The sequence below is a fragment of the Caloenas nicobarica genome, chromosome Z, assembly GCF_036013445.1.
Source record: "Caloenas nicobarica isolate bCalNic1 chromosome Z, bCalNic1.hap1, whole genome shotgun sequence".
Taxonomy (NCBI): domain Eukaryota; kingdom Metazoa; phylum Chordata; class Aves; order Columbiformes; family Columbidae; genus Caloenas; species Caloenas nicobarica.
Genome location: NC_088284.1, coordinates 4702417 through 4721269, shown reverse-complemented (window position 1 = coordinate 4721269; position 18853 = coordinate 4702417). Strand labels below are relative to the sequence as shown.

The following is an 18853-nucleotide window of genomic DNA, read 5'->3' as shown; positions in this document are numbered from 1 at the left end:
CCCGTGCCCGTTAGGAAGAGGGGGTGTTTTTTCCCCCCGCCTCTCCTTTGCCCTCCCTCGGCGCGGCGCGGCGGGGGGAGCGGGGCGGCCGCAGCCCCGCACCCGCCGGAGCTCCGGCACCAGCACGGGCCCGCTCCGGAGACGAGAGAGAGCCGGAATAAAGGGAACAGCTTCCTCGCCGCCAAAGCAGCCCTTTTTCTCCTGTCGGGGTTTTGCTCTTTCTTTTTCTTTCTTTTCTTTTTTTTTTCCCCTTTCTTTCTTTTTTTTTTTTTTTTTTTTTTTTTTTTTTAAAAAACTACTCGCCGGGAAAAGCAAAACCGAAAACGGTTCCCCCCTCGCCCCCTTCAAAAGGCCCCCAAACAACCAACAACAACAAACAGAAAGCAAAAAACGACCCCTCTCCGAAAAGAAAAAAAAAAAACAAACCAAACAAAAAAAGGAAAAGACAAGGAAAAGCGAGAGAACCAGAAAGCCAGAGACAAGCAACATCGATTTCAAATCCAGGATTTTATCCAGTGCATTGATTTTTTTTTTCCTTTTTTTTTTTCCTTGCTCTCCTTTTTTTTCTTTTTTTCCTCCTTCCCCCCTTCTCCTTTCTTTTACCCCCCCTTCTTTTCCTCCTTCCCACCCCCCCCCTTTTCCTTTTCATTTTATTTTGGATCCTGCTAAAATTAGCCGGGACTGCTCTGGGTGTTGCGTGTTAATTTGATTTACTCTGGGATTCCGTCTTCCAAGACGCCATTTTCCCCCCTTCTCGCTCTATCTCACTCTATCTATCTATCTATCTATCTATCTACCTATCTATCTATCTAGCATTTATCTATCGAGCTATCTATCCCTCTGTCTGTCCGTCCATCTCCCTCTCTCCGGGTGCCTTCCCTCCTCCCCCCTCCCTCCTCCCTCTCCGCTCTGCGTGTGCTGCGCGGCCGTGCGCTCCCCTAATCTGACAGATGAACACCGCCATGGGTTTGCCGCAACACAAGCAAAAGCACCTTTGGGGGCTGTGGCGAGGGATTGAAACCGGGATCTAAAAGAGAAGAGACAAGAAGGGGGGAATCCGAGAGAGGAGGAGGAGGAAGAAAGAAGAAGAGGAAGCTGCTAAGAAGCCCTCGCTGCCGTTTTGGGGATATGGGTTAGTAAAAAAAAAAAAAAAAAAAAAAAAGCAACAAAAATCCTAAGCCATCGAGGAAAGGTCTGTCTTGATGATCCGGTTTGAAGGAGGGTTTTACCCCTCTCTCTTTTCCCTCCCCCCCCACCCCCCCGTTTTCCCCTCTGCATGCAAAAGTTAATGTCGTCTCCTTTTTTTTTTTTTTTTTTTTTCCTGTTGTGACTTCGCAATGGCGCGGAAAGGGCTTTATTTATTTGAGGGGGGGAGGAATATTTCTCCGCTGTGCAATGCATGCGAGTCCTCTCCCCCTCCGACCCCTTCCCTCCTCATGCTTTGTGGCTGGTGGGGGGGGTGTGTATGTGTGTGGCTGGGCGGCGGGGATGTTTTAAGACCTTGCTGCTGGGAAGGGGTTGCAAATTTTTTAGGAGTTCGTATAACGTGTTTACCCCTTCATATCCCCCCCCCGCCCTGCTTTGCTAGCCTGTAAGTGTTTCCTCGACGGTGCCGGGGGTAGGTGGCAGCTATGTGTGTGCGTGTGGAAAGGAGAGGGGGGGAGCCCCCTCCGCTTCGTAAATTGCAGGTTAAGTGGAGCTAGAGAGCAACATCGTAACCTTATGGGGATTTGTGTGTGTGTGTGAGTGTGTGTGTGTGTGTGTGTGCTTGGGGGTCCGCGGCGATGCTGGGCGCTGGGTGCGGGGGGGCGCGGGAAGCGCCGCTGCCCCGCGGAGGCCGCCGCGGCCCCGCGCTTGTTTTGACATTGAAAAGGACACTCAGCCTCGAAAAGCAGCTATTTGCAGGAGCAAAGAAGTGGGGGGGGGGGCGCGTGGGGGTGGAAAAGGGGGGGGAGTAATTAGCAATGCGGGACCCCCTTCTCCCCCTGCTCGGTGGTGAAGTGAGGCGTCTTAATAATCGTTATTAATAAGCGGGTGATTGCCGCCCCCAGGATCCCGGTGGTCCCTCTCCCCCCTCCCCCCGGGTGGAAGTGGAGTTCAGCTTTGGGCGGTTTGAATATCGCCGATATTATCGGGGGGAGGCGGGAGGTGTTTGTATTGGGGGGCGGGGGGGGAGACAAAACGCAGCCTGTAGCCGCGGGCGGCTATTGTCAACTCCAGCCCTGGCGCAAGGCTCCCTGCCCACCTCCGTGCACACACACACACACGCACTCACACTCTCACACACATGCACACACACGCTCAGACACTCACACCCCTTCCTCGCCGGGTCTCCCCGGCGGGCAGTGGGAAATCAGGTCCCTCCGGCGAGGCGGGGCCCCCCTCCCGCCCTTGTTTCCCGGTGCGTGTGAGTGTGTGAGCGTGTGTGTGCATCACACCGGGCACTGGTGGTCCCCGCGCTGCCTGCCCCTGCCTGTGTATATTTATGTGTCTAAAAAGGCAGTTGAGAGAAGGATTTCCGATTCGTTTCCGCTTCAAATAAACGGCCCTGATAATCTCGGGCCTGACGCCTGATGCTAAAAGGGCACTTCGCCGCCGGGAGCGGCCGCCTGAGGTGGGGGGGATCCTGCCCGACACCCCCCGGCGGGCAGGTCCCCCGTCCACGGGCGGGTTTTCAAGGAGAGATGCGGGTGGTTTCCTCGCGGAGGAGGAGAGTGTGCATGGGGAGGCGGCTGGGGAGCCGGGGGGGGTGTGTGCATTGCCAACCCATCCAGGTGCTGGGAGGGATGGCGGTGCCCCCGCCGCGGGGTTGGGGAGTGAGGGCAGGCGGCTGCCGTGAGCAAGGCGAGCCGAGCTGGGCACTGGGAGGAGTCCGCCACACACCAATGCGACCGGCGGGGATGGGGGGGAGGCCTTGGGGAGCCGGGCAGGGCTGCTCCCCCCGCAAGCAGAGGTGTTTCATTAGCCGCGGTGGCCGTGCCGGGTCCGGGCCGGACCGGGCGGGGGGACCCGCCGGGGTGCCTGGTGTGTCCATCTGTCAAACCGCAAAGGATGTGCGAGGCGAGCAAAGCGCTGAGCCTGCTAGTCCTCTGCTGTCAGGGAAAGTAATTTGATCCTTTTCGTATTGACAGGAGGATTTCAGGGGTAAAGGACTGCTGGCAAATCCAATCCCGTGTTGAATATTATGGACCCAAATGGGAACAATTATTGATCCGACAGCCCCTGCAGCCAGGACTAACTTGGTGCAGGCTACAGTAATGATATAATCGGCCATCTAACGTTAGGCAGCGATAGCACAAACCTGAGGAAACAAGTGTCTAAGACCTTTTATCGCAGATGGGAGAAAAAAATGTCTATCAGGGAAAATGTGCAAATGGCCATTTCACCCACACCTTTCTGCACTTCCTCGGCCTTCGCTGAGATTACTCCGCTCAGTCAGCAGCTCCTTCTGCTCAAAGGAGAAACGTTTTTCATCTCCCATTTGTTTTTTAGCTGAAAGGAGAAACACCTCTCCAAACAATGAAGTTGTACTTTAATCTGTGATCTTAGCTCAGAAGGGTTATCTAAAAGCAGGGGAAAAAAAAGAGGCAGAAACATTCAGTGAATGGAGACTTCTTTTCCATCTCTTATTGGCTTTGGCTTTTTTTTTTTTTTTCCTAACTTCTCAGACTCAAAGTTTTAATTGAAACCAGAAATCTATTGAGAAGTAACCGAGCCAAGAAAACCTCTGTTTTCTCTGCAGCTAGGGATGGGGAATAAATAATTTTTTGCTGATGTTATTTCAAGTTGTTTGAGCTCTTTGGTTCCTGCCAAAAAGCCCAGCATAGATTATTAACACATTATCATTTTAGAAGGATGCATTCTCTGAAATGTAATAAAATGGTGTGTTAGGTTTGTGTAGAGCCATAAACTATGCTAGTTGTTGGCAAACAAAAGAAACAGTGGCCATGATTTATTATTAATAATAATAATAACTGAGCTTGAATTGATATTTACTGGTTTTCTCTACTGAGGTTGCTCAGTATCACTTCCAATAATGTACTTTGATTAAGTTGGGAACTGTTCTTTTTAAATAACTGCTATTGCCATATGCTTAATTAACTCAAGGAGTTAAATGCTTGAAAAGGTCCAACCATCATTTTTTTGGCTTCAGATGCTGTTTAATCTCCTCTTCTGGTCTGTTTTGACCCATCCTTTGAGCTCCTTTCCCCCAGCATGCACATCTCATAGGTGTAAGTGCCAGTTTACCAACGGGGATCTTGTTTTCCATTACAAGATTTGGCTAATCCCAGTTTCAGTGACTTTTTTTTTTTTTTTTGCCCCTCTCAGTAGGACTCAATTGCTCACACATAATCTTTCCCTTCTGTTTTCTTTCCCCTTTGGACAACACCCTTCAGGACTGAAAAACTCTGGCCTTGTGCTCCAAGTCTTGCAATTACACAGCAGTTTTGACTCTTGACCCAACTAGTAGCAAGAAAGGCTATTGTCTAATGAACCACGTAAAAACAGTTCTGGGCTTCAGCAGATTTCTGTGATGCAAATGAAAGCTCTCCCAGTAAATTGATGACCGATTTGTTTAATTGTATGCCTAGGGGGTCTTTCCTGCTCCCTGTTAGCTACCCATCTCTGGACTATCTGTGATCTGTGCTTCTGTGAAGATGTTGAAAGGCAGCATTAATAACTGCAAAAATGTGCTCTGTGATCCATGGCCCACAGTAGGGCCAACTTAATGAGATTTAGGCCATATTCAGAAAATTTGGCATGTCATTTTTGCCTACCAGAACATATAGGCACACACCGTTTTGAGTGTGTAAGTGCCGCAGTTAAGCATACATTTGATTATGAGTCAAGGCCAGCAGATATGTGCATAAAGAAGCCAGGGGGCCAGATGAAATGCATGGCAAGATCTAGCCTCATTGCTGGGAAGTCTGGGCACTCTTAGTGCAGCAGCTATTGAAGGTTTAGAGCTAGTCCAAAGCCTAGCAAAAGTGCAAGAATCTGTGAGAGAACTTCAGCGGAGAAGGTTCCCAGTGTTTTATTGTAGGGCTTGTGTTTCTACTGGGACTGGTTTTGCTGTTATAGGTTCTGTTCTTGTTGCTTTCTATTTTTCCAACTTGATAAATAAAAAATAATTTTAAAAAAAGATTTTCTTTTCCCGTTATTGTTGAGGAAATAAAATGACTCACCCTTTGTGGAAATTTTCATGTTGATTAAAGATGGGCTTTAAAACTCCTCAGCTCCAGGTTTTAGCCCGGGGGGACTGTCAGATCTGAAAACGATTTCCAAACTTTAAAGGTTAGGACTGCTTTGCCTTCTTTGCATTGTTAACACAGTTGCAACTGAGGTGTACTCAAACCCTTAGAGATGGTTTCTTTCTCCTTCTCCCAATGTGAAGGCTTCGCTTGATACAGCTTCAAAAGTTCATTGCGTCTTCAGACCTGCTTTTAGAGACCTGCTAGATGCTGGGAAGATGCGCAGGTCCCCAACAGGCACCTGAATTCTGCATTCTCATTTAACTGGTTATAGAGAGAGAAAAGTGAGTGGGATAAATAGGTGGGGGCAAAAGGAAAAAAGAAAAAAAAAAGGAAGGCAAAATCATTTCTTAGATTGAATAAAAGCAGTCAGAGAATAATGCAGCTTGTTTTTCAGAGCTGAGGAAATATGTGGAGGAAGTAGGAGGTGGTAATTTCTATTTATCAGCTCTTGAGAGAGAGCAGAGTTAGGGGCTATTTTGCCCTTTTGGAATTGGATTTACTTTGCAGCACGGACTGTCCGAACACAATGATGAGCTTTTACTGTAAACTATGGGGCAGCTGGATATGAAAACCAATTTTCTGACATTATTTCATTTAGGCTTTTGTTGTCTTTTAAGAAATTGAAAATTTCGACCTGTTCTCAGGTTAGTCACCTCTCTCTCCAGAAGGCCAAATTGAAACTCTGGACCTCAAACAGCCCGAGGATTGGGAGGATTTGATCCAGGCTTGATTATGATCTTTACAGCTCTAGTTTACTTCCCAGTCCAGCTGGGAATCTTTGAGAGGTCTCGGGCCTCTGTATCCCTATGATCTTTGTCCAGCTGCCTGTCCACCCAACCCCTGTGCTCTTGGCAGTGTGTGGCGATGAGTCTGCTGACTTCAGAAGTGAAGGGGAAAGTGATGAGGCTGAAGCACAAGGTGCCAAAACAGGAAGGTGGCCAGAGAAGTACCCTGGGAATACGGTCACTGGTGTCGCTCACAGATCCCAGGGTCAGGTTTACTCTTGCTTTTGAGTGGTGACAGTGGTGGGGCTCATGTATGTGTGCACCCAGTGCAGGGGTTTTGCAGGGGAAAAGGAGTTATGTAGATGGTAAGGATGAGCCTGAGTTGTCTTTCCTATGTAGGGCTGGTGAGTCTGATGCACTTTTTTTGAAAACAAGCTCAATGTGTGGAAAAGCCAATTTCCATGCCAAGACAAGGTCAGAAGGTGGTGGTGAGGCTCTGACCCACGCTGGTGAATACCAGAGCACAGCATGGCCCAAGGCTCAGCTCTGCGGTACATGATATATTGGGATGCAAATGCCTGGCAGAGTGGAGCACTGGAGTGGTAGCTAAAAGCTGTTGTGGGTACGACTTATTTGACTTCTCACTGTTTCTGAGGGAGTGAATTGCTGTGAATTTGCTGTGCAGTCCTGGGCAGTTAAAGGCTCTGTGAATGTGGCAGTGATGAGAAGAAAGTTCCCTCCACTGTAGCATGGTGTCTCCTGTAATAGCACTTGGGAAAGCTGTTCAGAAGAATGTGTGGTAGGCAAGCATGGGGTAACCCAGGGCTCAGTTAAATACCTCAAAATTAGAGATGGGTTAAAGATTGGAAGCCTGAGGTTTTATGTTACTTTGATATTTTTGTAAGCCTTAACCTTTAAAAATGAGAGATGTATATGTGTACAATGAATCATTCAGTTTCTGTCCTGGTATTTTAGCAGATGGGAAAGTTGGTTTTAAGACGGAAGGGAGAAAATGATGATACTAAAACCAGAGGTCAAGCTGCAAGGCGTTACAAACATGTCTTTCCTCCATATGCATCCACATATCCTGGGTATCCTACTGACGTGATTTTTAAGGCTTGGATACTGGCCCAGCTTCCCTGTGTGTTTCCAGACCTAGCATATTCTGGAGTGATACTGTGATCCATGCCTACCTCTCCTTGAGTCTTGCTAGACTTTTGGCTTTGGAGAATGCAATGGGGTTTCCTCCAAAACTCCTCTGAAATCCTTGTTTGCTAGACAAGGAAATCCTTCCTGTGGCTTTTTTTTTGGTTTCTTTTCTCTAAAAACTTCCTATGGAGCTCTATAGTGGAGATTCAATAGAATTCTGTACAAGGGAATAATTCTCTTCTGAATTCCTCAGTTCTTTCTGAGAAGGGATCAGAGATGTGAAGCTTAACTGGGACAGTTTAGTAGGTGTTCGAACAGGACTGTATATAGTAAAGCATTACAGCAGCAATCTGGGCAAAGTGTTATTATACATGCCCATTGTTCCTAAGGTTGCAAACCAGTTTAAAATATTAACCCATATATTCATGTCCTTTTAACTTCCACAAACCTTCACCTAATGGGCTGAAAAATGTCATGCTTTCTCTTTACTTGATAGCAATTTGCTTCCTGAAAGGCTGAGTAAATTCTCTCCAGCTGTCAGTTGTTCCTTATTTTTCCCAATTTATTCAGAAAAAATGAAGAATAGGAACCACTTTTCCCTTTTAAATTATTCTAACCACATGCTTTTAAAGAGGGCAGCAGTCTAACCTACTGGACTTTGAGCTGATAAATGAATATAAACATAGGGCTTGTTGAAGGCCTCTGTCTTCTTTTGGTGTGTAAGTGCTACAAAAAAAAATGGAGGTCACCATTTCCAAAGCCATGACAATTTAATTGTCATTGTAGGCATCCTAAAGTTGATTGAGATCTTTCAGTCAGTTGACTTAAACAGAGAGGCACTGTCCCTACAAATACTGCTGGATAAATGTAACAAATGTCATTTGCTATAGGTGTTGATTTACATTAGATCTCAGTTCTGTACCATAGGAGGTAGTCGCAGGAACACAGGTCCTGCTCTTCCTTCCATTTATGAGGGTTGAAGACAGATCTGCTCTTAAAACATGCCAACTTTTAAGTGTGGTTTTCAGGCCAGAACATTTTCTTCGGGCTTAGCTTGGTGAAGACACCTCCCAGGGCCCTTGAGGAAAACCTCTGAAAAAAATAGTGTGAGCAACAGTGAAATAACAATAAGCTGCAATATGGCCCTAGGTAGGCACTGGGACCTGATCCAAACCTGCATCCATCACCAGTATGGATGCCTTAGTTCAGGGGTCTCTTGACCCATCAGAGCCCACAGGCAAAACTTTGCTTGGTTGATACCTAAGTGAAGGACTCAGATTAGGCTACAGAGACCCATATGTCATCAACACAGAGAGGAGGCACCCATGAATGACTTAACCTTGGGTTCCACTGAATTCTGACCCTATTGTGACCTCTAACATCCTCCTGAAGTCAGTGGCATTACAAGGGAATAGCAACCCAAAGTCATAGCCCTGCTTAAACAGATATTTGAGTCATGAACCTCATCCTCCCAGTCCTGTTTGGATTGAGTGAGAGAGGGAGTCAAACGTGTGCAAAGCTGCACAGAGAGCATGGTGAAGTGGTTCAGCTGGAGAGACTTTTTGGGCATGCAGGTACTCAGCAGGCTTTTCTCTCCCGTCTGACTCAACTTCTCCCAGCACTTCTGTAACCACTTCCTCTTCAGCCTCATTGGAGGTGAAGCTTTTCCTTTCCTTTGCCCATAGCAGCTGTCTGTTACCTTGTCTTTATTCCTGGCCTCGGGTCTTCCCACCAGCATGCTTCAGACTAAGGTTTATGCCTCTTAAAGTCGCTGTCCCGGCACCATGTGCTGCTCTTTGCCCTGTGCGCATCCAGTCGCACCTGCTTGTGTTCAGCGCTGCTTTTGCCTTCTGCTTTTTCTTCTGCAATCCATGAGGTTTTAAAGGCACTTCTTTTTTTTTGCTGACCCAGACATTCCTCCTTGCTCAAAGCCAAAGGACTAACATGTTTTGCAAGGCAAAGCAGTCTCAATGCCTTCCTCTAAATATCCCAAATTATTACTCTTCTTCTTGCATGCCCTATTTCCCCACAGTCCCCCATTGATGCTGAGGATGCTTGGTACGTTATACGGCACCAAGCAAGATACCACCACTTACTTAGCATGGAAATGCACAGTGCAAGCCTGCATGGAAAAAAATCCAACCTTTCTTATTCCTAACCTCATTTGAAGAACATAGAATTGAGTAACATGGGATGTGTTGTTTATACAGCCTCTAGACTGGGCACAGGATAGATCCTGGACGAAAGCCTTTTTGGTCCTCCTTGTGCCATTGCTTATGGCTCTGAGGAATGGATGCTGAGCCAAAACCTGGTGCATTCCCTATCAGATGCATTGTTTTATTTTATTTATTTCTTTGTTTTTCCTGAAGGGAGGGAAAGCTGGTGTATTTGGCACTTGTGCAAGTGAAAATGAAATAATGGAGGAGAAGGAAAAAAAAAAGAAAAGGAGGAAAGATGAGTCCTGTGGCAGCAGCCATAAATAAAAATAAACCTCTTATTAGTGATTTATATAAAGAAATAATTTTCCACATGTTTCAGGGTGCAGAGGGAAATGTTTGGTTAGAGAGAGAAGGAGAGATTGTTGCCCTAGCACAACGGTGTTAGAAGAAGGCTACTGTGTCTGATGGCAGCTCTCCAAGAGCAGAGCTGATCTAGGAAAGTTTGGTAACACAGATGATGGAACTGTGCAGAGTTTTGCTTTCTGTGGCTGATCTCTGTGCCAATAACCTTTCCCTAAATGCCCATAAAACTTTCCATTTGTAGCCTGGAGTGGCTGCCACTACCTCCAGGATGGTGCACTTGGCAAGAGCCGGCTAGAATGGAGTAAGAATTTGAAGTCCTCTACTCATGGATATTGACACTTTTCCCCAAAGGGTTTTATGACTGTTGTTAATGGAAAAAGTTTTATCCTTGTAGTGCCACACACTGCTGCAACCAGTATACTGCTCATGGTATTCTCTTGAATCACCTCAGAAGTCACCTTTGATTATGTTTGATTATGACGCTTTGTCTGGGAGCTCAGCAACTGGTATTGATCTGATGAATCTCCTTGGTTGGCTCTTTGTGGTGTAATGAGCTGGAGCACAGTTGGCATCTCATTCTGTTTTCTAATGTCCTGGAGGCCTATTCTTCACAAGGGCGATGGGTAAAAATAACACACCAACTCTTGATGTCATTGGGATCAAACACTATTCCTTGATTCAGAAATGTAAATCCATTGAACTGAACCCCGTTTTACAGCAGTCCTGCAGCAGCATTTGTCTCAGAGAGCACAAGTGGGATGAGGTTGGTCCATTAGAGACCAGAAGACAGCATGAGAAGGTGCTTACAGGTCTGGTGACCATACTCCCTTTCCCAACAGTCAGATACAGCTTGAGGTTGTAACTGAGTAGATTTATAAAACCTTGGCACCGTTCTCAGGCAGGAGCTCGTAAAATCCTTGGGTAACATGATGGGCATCTCTTGTCCTACCACAGATGGGTGCTTTGCTACGCTGGCTGTCACCACAGCTGTACCTTATGCAGTGTTGCTTTTATGGGCCTTGTGATTTATGGCCGTGTCAGTTGTTTAATCATTCAGTTGGCCCTCCTTTCAGTGCTGTATGATAGTTAGTTATTTACATAGAAAAGGTGACTATCTGATCTAATTATGGAGTCTCAAACCTAATTATGGAGTCAAATATGATTCTGTAATCTCCTCTTAATGCCTCTATGTTGAGAAGACGGATACACATATATGTAATGTGCACACTTACATGCTTTTGTAATTATGGATATGCTTGGACTTTCATTTATTTCTGCCTCTTTATCTTGGGAGGATGCTTTCAGCCTCATCTGGCTATGAGAGATCTTTGAGTTACCTTGTCTTTTCCCCTCCAGTGTGATTTTTCCTGGCTCCTTTTGCCGGACTTCAACACGCTGGGGCAGAGCCATCAGTCAGTATTACTCAGTCATGCTGGTGGGGATGCAGAGGGCTGGTATCACTTAGAGGCAGGCCAATCCAATAGAAACAAGTGAAGATTACATTCTACTGTTCTGGTAACCACCATTAATCCTTGCTCCTTGTTTTCATGTGGATAGACCACATCTGGGAGAGCTTTCATCCCTTTGCTTTGGAGAAATCCCTTGCATAACCCATGCAAAATCAGAGGCAGAGGTGTAAGGACTGGAACAAAAGCAGTGTTGGAGGCAAGGCAACCACATGGAGATGAAGCACCTTTCTTCTGTGTAAACCCCTGTGCATCTAACTCACCCAGTCAATGAATCACATGCCATGGTTAGTTAGTTATTTTTTATAAAAAATCTGTGGATTACAGGCATTCACATATGGTCAGTCTTCTCGCAATTATTCTTCTCAGCTGAGGATTTCATACTGTATCTGTTGTATACTCACATCTATTTTATAAATGCCTATATCTGGTTATATCATAGGCAGGAATTTTAGCAGCGTATTTAAAATTGTCATGCAGTAGAGAGACCAATTTGCTCAGCACTGGAGATAGAGAGCAAAAAAAACCCACATCACAGAAGCACAGAATGTCTGGGGTTGGAGGGGTCTCTGGAGATTGTCCAGTCGACCATGCTGCTCAGCCCAGGGTTACCTAAGGCAGGGTGCTCAGTGCTGTGTCTGGTCAGGATCTGGACATCACCAGGCCATCTCCGATTCTTTATTGAGATGATGTTCATTTGCTTTGCTTGAAGGGGGAATCCTTCTACCTTGTTTCTGTCCTCATTGACACAAAGCAGATGAAAGGGAGAGGGTGTTTCCTATGGGATCTATAGCATGGATGGAAAATAGCTGTCATAGTCATTTTTCTAGCTTCTTGCCAGAGCTGGGTTGTTCTTTCAGAGTATCATGGTCACAGGAAGTATCTAAGATTGTGGTCCAAAGATGTGATAATCTAGCTCCAGGGCTCTGAATCTGAGCATCAGATTCACAAAGGTGCTGGTGTGTGATATTGATCCACTATAAACTCATTCTCCTGGTTCAAATTTGTTTAATAAAAAAAAAAAAAGAAAAATTGCTGTGGCTTAATTTTATACCAGCAGACTTTGTGTCCCATCATACTGTGTCACTTGTCTGCACCACACTGGCTTCATGGCTCACATGTGTCACCCATCCTCTGGAACCGCCTTTAAGTTGTCATGAAGAAAGGCTTAACTCCCATCTCGTGTGCTCTGGTGCATTCCATAAAAGTATGATCAGATGCCTGTTCCTGATCTTCATCCAACTTGTGCTGCTGGTGATCTGGCAGTGCATGAACCATGACCACAACCACACTTGAAATTCCTAGGTTTTTTGTAAAACAATAATGAATAAATAGGTTGGACTTGTTTTGTTTTATTTGTGGTTTGTTGGTTTGTTTGTTTGTTTATTTGTTTGTTTATTGTATTCTTAATGTGGGTTAACTGAGTTCAGTGCAGCTTGCTGCATGCCAGGCTGTTGGGTCTTTATGTCCCATGATGGTTTCTGAAGTTTCACTGACATTTCTCATAAAAGCAGATTTCTGATCAAAACTTTCCCTCGGGTGTAATGTGGGTTGTCCATTGGCCTCTGCCCCAGAGGCAGCTGCATTTCATCCATGGCATATATAATCAAGGAAGCAACCTGGGAATCTTTGGAGTGAAAGGTGATAGCTCATCATTAAATATTGCTGTATAGCCTCCAGTGCTTTGTGGTGAATGGTTCTTAAAAGATGGAGTGTAAAGAGGCTTCCAGGATTTCTGACATTTTGCAGTGATTAGGGATTTAACTGTACGTCACATGAGAGAATGTGAGATCCAAAGGCAACATGATAGACGTGGGGTTTGAGAAGATGCGATCTCCAAGTCACATTCACTATGACACTCTCAGGCTTGTGCCTCTGTTTCCCCTCACTTGAATCTGTTCAATAAAACTTTTTTGGACTCTATGGGTAAAATTAAAGCATTTTCAGTAGCTACAGGTATGGCTGGGATTAGTGTACTAGGGGAATTGGGCAGCATCTCTTAATATTACCCTGAGCTCTCTGCTGGTGCTCCCAGTACTCGAGCAAATCAGAGCAACAGCACAAACACTGGGCAGCTGAACTGGGCTTGTTTGCATTTGTCTAATCAGTGTTTGCTTCTTACTAATGTGGTTGCTTCTGTGCGTAAGGCAAAAGCCGTGCCAAGTATTGTTCCCACTTTCATTTCATGCAGAATACCAAATAGGTGGGTGTCTCCCCTGCTACGGTGGGCTCTCACTTTTGTTTTTCTCCCCAGCAAATTTTCAGTTTAATTTTATTATAGCCCTGGTATGTGAATACTCAAGGAGTTGCCTCAGGCTGGAGAAGGGAGCGTATTCAGAGCCCTTACTGGGAGATATCCAGTATGACCCAAAGGAAGGTCTTGTACTTCAGGTCTTTGCCTCCAGAAGTGTGTTTGAGGTGCCCAGAGGAGCTGATAAAAGATGTATGAGAAGCCATAGCAAGGCTGAGCATGAAGGCATTTGATTATTTCTCAGTACTTATCAGAGGAAGCACGAATCTCTCTCTAATTAAGAGCTAATGCCAACTTCTGTGAAATTTGTTGTCATTCACCTGTGAATTATCCTCCTCAAATTTAACTTGACTGCAGGAAGTCTGCAGTAACGCTTTCCTCTGGGAGCTTAATCTGGATGGTAAAATGCCTCTGTAGTTGCTTATTGAACAAGACTTGATGCTGGTGAGCCTTGGAGGCCTGGAAGGGCAGTTTAGGTAAACACTTCGAAGTCTAGACTGCCTCCATCTCTTGGGTGTTTAAAATAGAGCTAGAGGTCTCCTGGAAAATCCACTTCCTCCCTAGATTCCCAGATCTGCACATTGTCAGTTAAGGCAGAAGTGGTGCTGGAGGAAAAATGTTCATTGCCCTCCCTTCGGCGCTTCTGCTTGAAGGCAGCCTGGAGAGGGGAGATGAGGAGGTTTCCAAAAGAGGTTACACATTCAGAAGCCTGAAGTGAGGTTCTCTAATTAGTTGAGGTACGGGTAGCCTGCCCAAACAAGAAAGACAAGTATAATGTCCCTGCACCCAAGTCATTTAACTGTTAACCCTGGAGGAGAGTAAGGAGATATCTAAAACAATGAACCAGTTAATTCTGCTTGGTGTTTGAGTGCAAGGTTATTTGTTGCTACCTGCGGGTCTGGTGATATCATCATCTGCAGGCTGTCAGTAGAACAGGAGGCTGATATTTTCAAGCGGGATTTTAAGGCGGATTTAGCACGAGCTCACCTGACATGAGTGTAATGCAATGACTTTATTCATCTGTGGCTTTTTTGTACCGACCTGGAGACACATAGCCAAGCAGGGTGAGTATTTTTAGGCATCATGACCCAGAGCTGAGGTCTAAGACCTACACCCAGTCTTTGGAGAAGAAACCTAGTGTTTTATTCAACCTCCATAAAACATTAGGTAATGGTTCTAAACCTGAAAGACCCTTCCCAGCTCAGAACCATGAGTTCGTGTCAGGCCCCACTTGACACAAGTTCCCAAGGGAGCTGGTTCATTATGCCAGTGGCTGTGGTCCCTTCTCTGTGCCCTGGGTGGCTGTGGGCTCTTCCTGCTGCCCTGCCTGCTGAGCTAGATGCTGTATGCCAGAAGTCTGCTCTTTTTTTACCAGCAGTGAGAGAGGTTAAAAGCCTGTGGGTGGAGGCCAGCACAGAGTGCCCATTGTACATGCGTGCATACCAGAGCAGTAACTCCCTGGAATGCTGCACCACCGAGCTTTTACCACCTTATGTTTGTGTTGCAGCCGAGGAGTGTGTGTACATTGCGTCCCTCTCCAAGGAGATTAACAATACAAAATGGCAGATAAATAGGATGGCTTTTTTTTTTTTTTTTTTTGATTGGCCTGGTTGGAAGAGGAAGGTAACTCTGACTCCCATCACCTCCATAGGGGCAAAGGAGAGGCGAGGTGCAAGGTCGGTCAATTAGGTGGAGCAGCCTCTTGCAACTGGGTGGCTTTAATGTACTGATTGTGTTGGTAATTAGTGACTACCACACAGTAAACACTTGGGCTCAAAACTATGCAAGGGCATTAACTAACCCACCCTACAATGGGTTTGAATGAGGTAAGCGTTATACTTGTTTCACAGGTGGTGAAATGGAGAGACTTGCTGACCACAGGGTGAGTCAAGGCAGGTGTGCAGGAGACCTTGAGTCTGTTAGTTCTTCAAGATCACCTTAAATGAGACCAGTGGCAGCAGCTCTGGGAAATGAGTCTCCTCCCTATTGCCCGAAGATGTGCAACTTAAGCATAAGTGTTTTTATGGTGTACTTCTATCTCTTGTGAACTACAAAAACCACTTCTAAGGCCAGTTGGTAGTTCAGGCTCCATGACAGTTTGTTTTGTTGTGTGTTTTTTTTTGTTTTGTTTTGGTTTGATTTTTTTGCTTGGGCTATCATCTTGTACTATTTATGGGAATTTTATTTGAATTTGTGTCTGCTTGGACCTGGATGGAGGTCACCCAGTGATGTCATGGAGCTCTAGGGTGCTTAAGACTTTCCATTAGTAGTCATATATGCCAGGGTCAGACAAGTGACCCATGGCCATAGTCCAGTGGAAATATGGATATACAACTAATAAAAGGTACTTGTTGTTACTTCTTTTTGAATTTCAACTCATGCAAAGTATTTTTAAAAAGCAGAAAGAAGCAAGTTGTATGAGGGCATGTGATTTTTCTTGATGAGCTGTGCTTTAAAGTAGAATAGTCTACACTGACAGTGTTGTTATTATTTGGTGATAGGTAGCAAGATCAGTTTTTGTTTCCCCTTTACAGTTTATTGCTACCAAGAATGGCCTGGGAAATCCCTGGCTGTGCTCAGATCTTGCTTGCAGTTGGTGAAGGGGTGGGGTTTGGCAGTGGAGCAGAGCTAATCTCGCAGGGAATGACTGCTGAAGGAGTAGTTCTGCACCCCCAGCACCTACTCCTGGCACTGCCTTTTTCTTTCCTTCTCTGCATGCCAGAACTGATGCTCCTCTGATCCACTGGTGAACTGTTTCTGCTAAAGTAGCAAAAAAACCTTTGTTTCTCTCTGAGATATTCTTCTGGTAATTTTGTAGCCTAAACTGGCTTACCGTGATGGGTAGGGTAAGGCGGTGGCTCTATGCGGGATTTTAGGGAAGGTGTATGAAAGCACCTCAACACCTTTGAAAATGCCTTACATGTATTCCTTTTTTTCTTTTAACCAAGTGCTTGGTATTTGGTTTAGTCTTTCTGTATCGAGTGATATATCTATTGCCTCGATTGAACATTCACAGCTTCTCCCACTGACTTTGACCAAGATTTTCTAAGATACTAAATACAAGTACTTCCATCTCAAAGGGTCCAATCTATGATGTTTTAGATAAAGCCCACATTTGAAAGAGTGAGAGCACAGTTGTTTCTTCAGTTAATCCAAACCTTTGTCATAGAGCAGACCTGGTACCCAAGGGCATGAGGCACTCTGGAAAACATTGAGTTTAGGTTTTCTCCATTACTCTCAATACTGAGGTCCCTGACCTGCCCTTGCGAAAGACCCAAGTGGGTCATCTGACACTTTCAGCATCCCAGGGAGCATCTTGGGCTGCAGGCAGTGTGTGCCTGGCCCAGCATGTACTGAATAACTCATCCAAAGCACGGTCAGAACAGCTGGCAGACAAGGGCATCGCTTTCTTGCTTGGGAAGTGGGGAAATAAGGGGTTTGAAGATTCTGTCTGATTCACAGGGCAACACCGTGTCTCCTGTGCTCTGACCACTGAGTTCTTGTTTAACCTTAGGCAAGCGTCTGCCTCTGTTTTAGTTTCCCCCTAAAAATCCCTGTGACCACAAGCACGTTGAAATAATGAAGAGTTTCATGGGTGTGGAGAATTGGTTACCCCCTCATCTGTTTCCCAAGTCCAGAGTTGAAAATGTTTGCATTTATACACCATTTTTGTTGGGTTTTTTTATATTCATTTTCATCAACTTAGCAACACACATGGCTATAGTTCCTCACTTAGCTATACCAGATCCAGCCCTCAGAAACACTGGCCATCCTCGGTTCCCATTTTGCTTCAAAGAAAGCCTTTGAGATGCTGCAGGGGAAGCCCAGGAGTGACCCATCTCAGTCATCTCCACACTCATGTTCTGTACATGTACGTGTGCTAACTTCCTTTTTTTCTTCTTCTTTCTTTTGACAGTGGCAGATTTGGTCTCTTCTGAGCTCTTTCCAGCCTCTGGGCGATCAGGACGTTGAACTCGGCAGACAGTTACCATTCATTCCCCAGGATTGTACTTGCCCTTGCTATCCTCATCCCCTCCCGCGCTCCCCTTCCCTCTGATAAAACTCCAGGGTGTTGCAGTCTTGCTATGGAGCCCAGGGAGACTTTGGGCAGCTCCCGGCAAAGAGGGGGAGAGGCAGACTTTCTGCCAGCCACCGTCACCTCTGTGAAGCCTCTGCCTGCCTCAGGCTGCACAGGGGAGACGATGCTGCCAGCGACGGGCTCAGGGAAAGGGATCCCGGTGAGCGGAGAGAGGTTGGAGCCCGAGGAAGAGGATGAGCTGGGTTCTGGGAGAGACGTGGATTCCACTTCCAATGCAGACAGCGAGAAATGGGTGGCAGGAGACGGCCTGGAGGAGCAGGAGTTTTCCATCAAGGAGGCTAACTTCACGGAGGGGAGTTTAAAATTAAAGATCCAGACCACCAAGAGAGCCAAGAAGCCTCCAAAGAACTTGGAGAACTACATTTGCCCTCCTGAGATCAAAATCACCATCAAGCAGCCTGGGGAGCAGAAGTTTTCCAGAGCTGGGAAAAACAGCAAAACAGCTAAAGAGGAGGACAGGTCACACTCCAAAAAGAAGGTAAGTCCTATTTTTTCCTGTATTTTCCTTTTCTCCTGAAAACAGAGGGAGAGGGTAGGATTAAACCTGCTCAAACAGTTTGTGTCTGTGGCAGAACCTTGGCAAGGTTTGCAAAGCCCTGCTTGGCCGCAGAGGAGGTAATACAGACCACGTATCATCCTGTGTATGCTGCAGGGATGATCTTGAACTATCCTTCAGAGGAACCAATTCAGAAGGGATCAAAAGTTCAGCCGGGCCTCTTCTATTTTTGTGTGTAATTGAGATTTAAGATTGATCATTACATGAGTGATAAATGAAGGAGCCCATTTCTAAACTGCTTTGTGTCTGAGTGCTAATGCTCGAGTCTTTTCACATTTAAAGCTTTCAACTACATTTTTAAAATACAGGTATGTGCACAGCGAACAATTGAAACCATTCCTGTATACTGTGTGAAGGGCTTCATTATTCTTGATTACAGCATTGTGCTAGCAACACTATAGTTATGCTTCAGAAAATACTTCCATTATAAGTCTCATTTTCTTCCAGATACGTATCATTTTCTTGAAATATCCTTCTGGAGGAAAATTTTTGGTACTTTTAAGTTTGGGTAAAAATTGATTTTTTTTTTTTTTTTTTAATGTAGTACAGGAGAGGGAGGGGGAAAGAAAGAAAATCCTTTCTTTGTAGGAGCTGTTTTCAGGAGCACATTTTGTTTTGCTGTTGGCTTGATTTTTCAGTGATGTGCCCTACACTTATTCTTTAAAACAAATTTAGTTGAAGTGTTTTAAGCAGCACTGGTGAGGGGACAGACACCTAGAGACTGCTCTTGTTATTTTGGGTATAGTGTTGGTTTCTGTCATAGGTGTCGGACAAAGGAGCTTTGGTCAGCTTGAGGCTTTATCATAATACAAACACTTCACCTCTGCCTC

At 45.6% G+C, this 18853-nt stretch overlaps 1 protein-coding gene across 2 annotated transcripts in view; it reads left to right on the top strand.

The window, feature by feature from the left end:
• The first annotated feature begins 440 nt into the window (after window positions 1-440).
• Window positions 441-18853, top strand: part of SETBP1 (SET binding protein 1) — a 264875-nt gene continuing 246462 nt past the window's right edge. For both annotated transcript variants that reach the window (XM_065656408.1, XM_065656407.1), the window contains exons 1-2: window positions 441-1132; window positions 17285-17945. In XM_065656408.1, the coding sequence (XP_065512480.1) occupies window positions 17454-17945 (492 nt within the window). In that variant the 5' untranslated portion in view covers window positions 441-1132; window positions 17285-17453. The remainder of the gene's footprint in view (window positions 1133-17284; window positions 17946-18853) is intronic.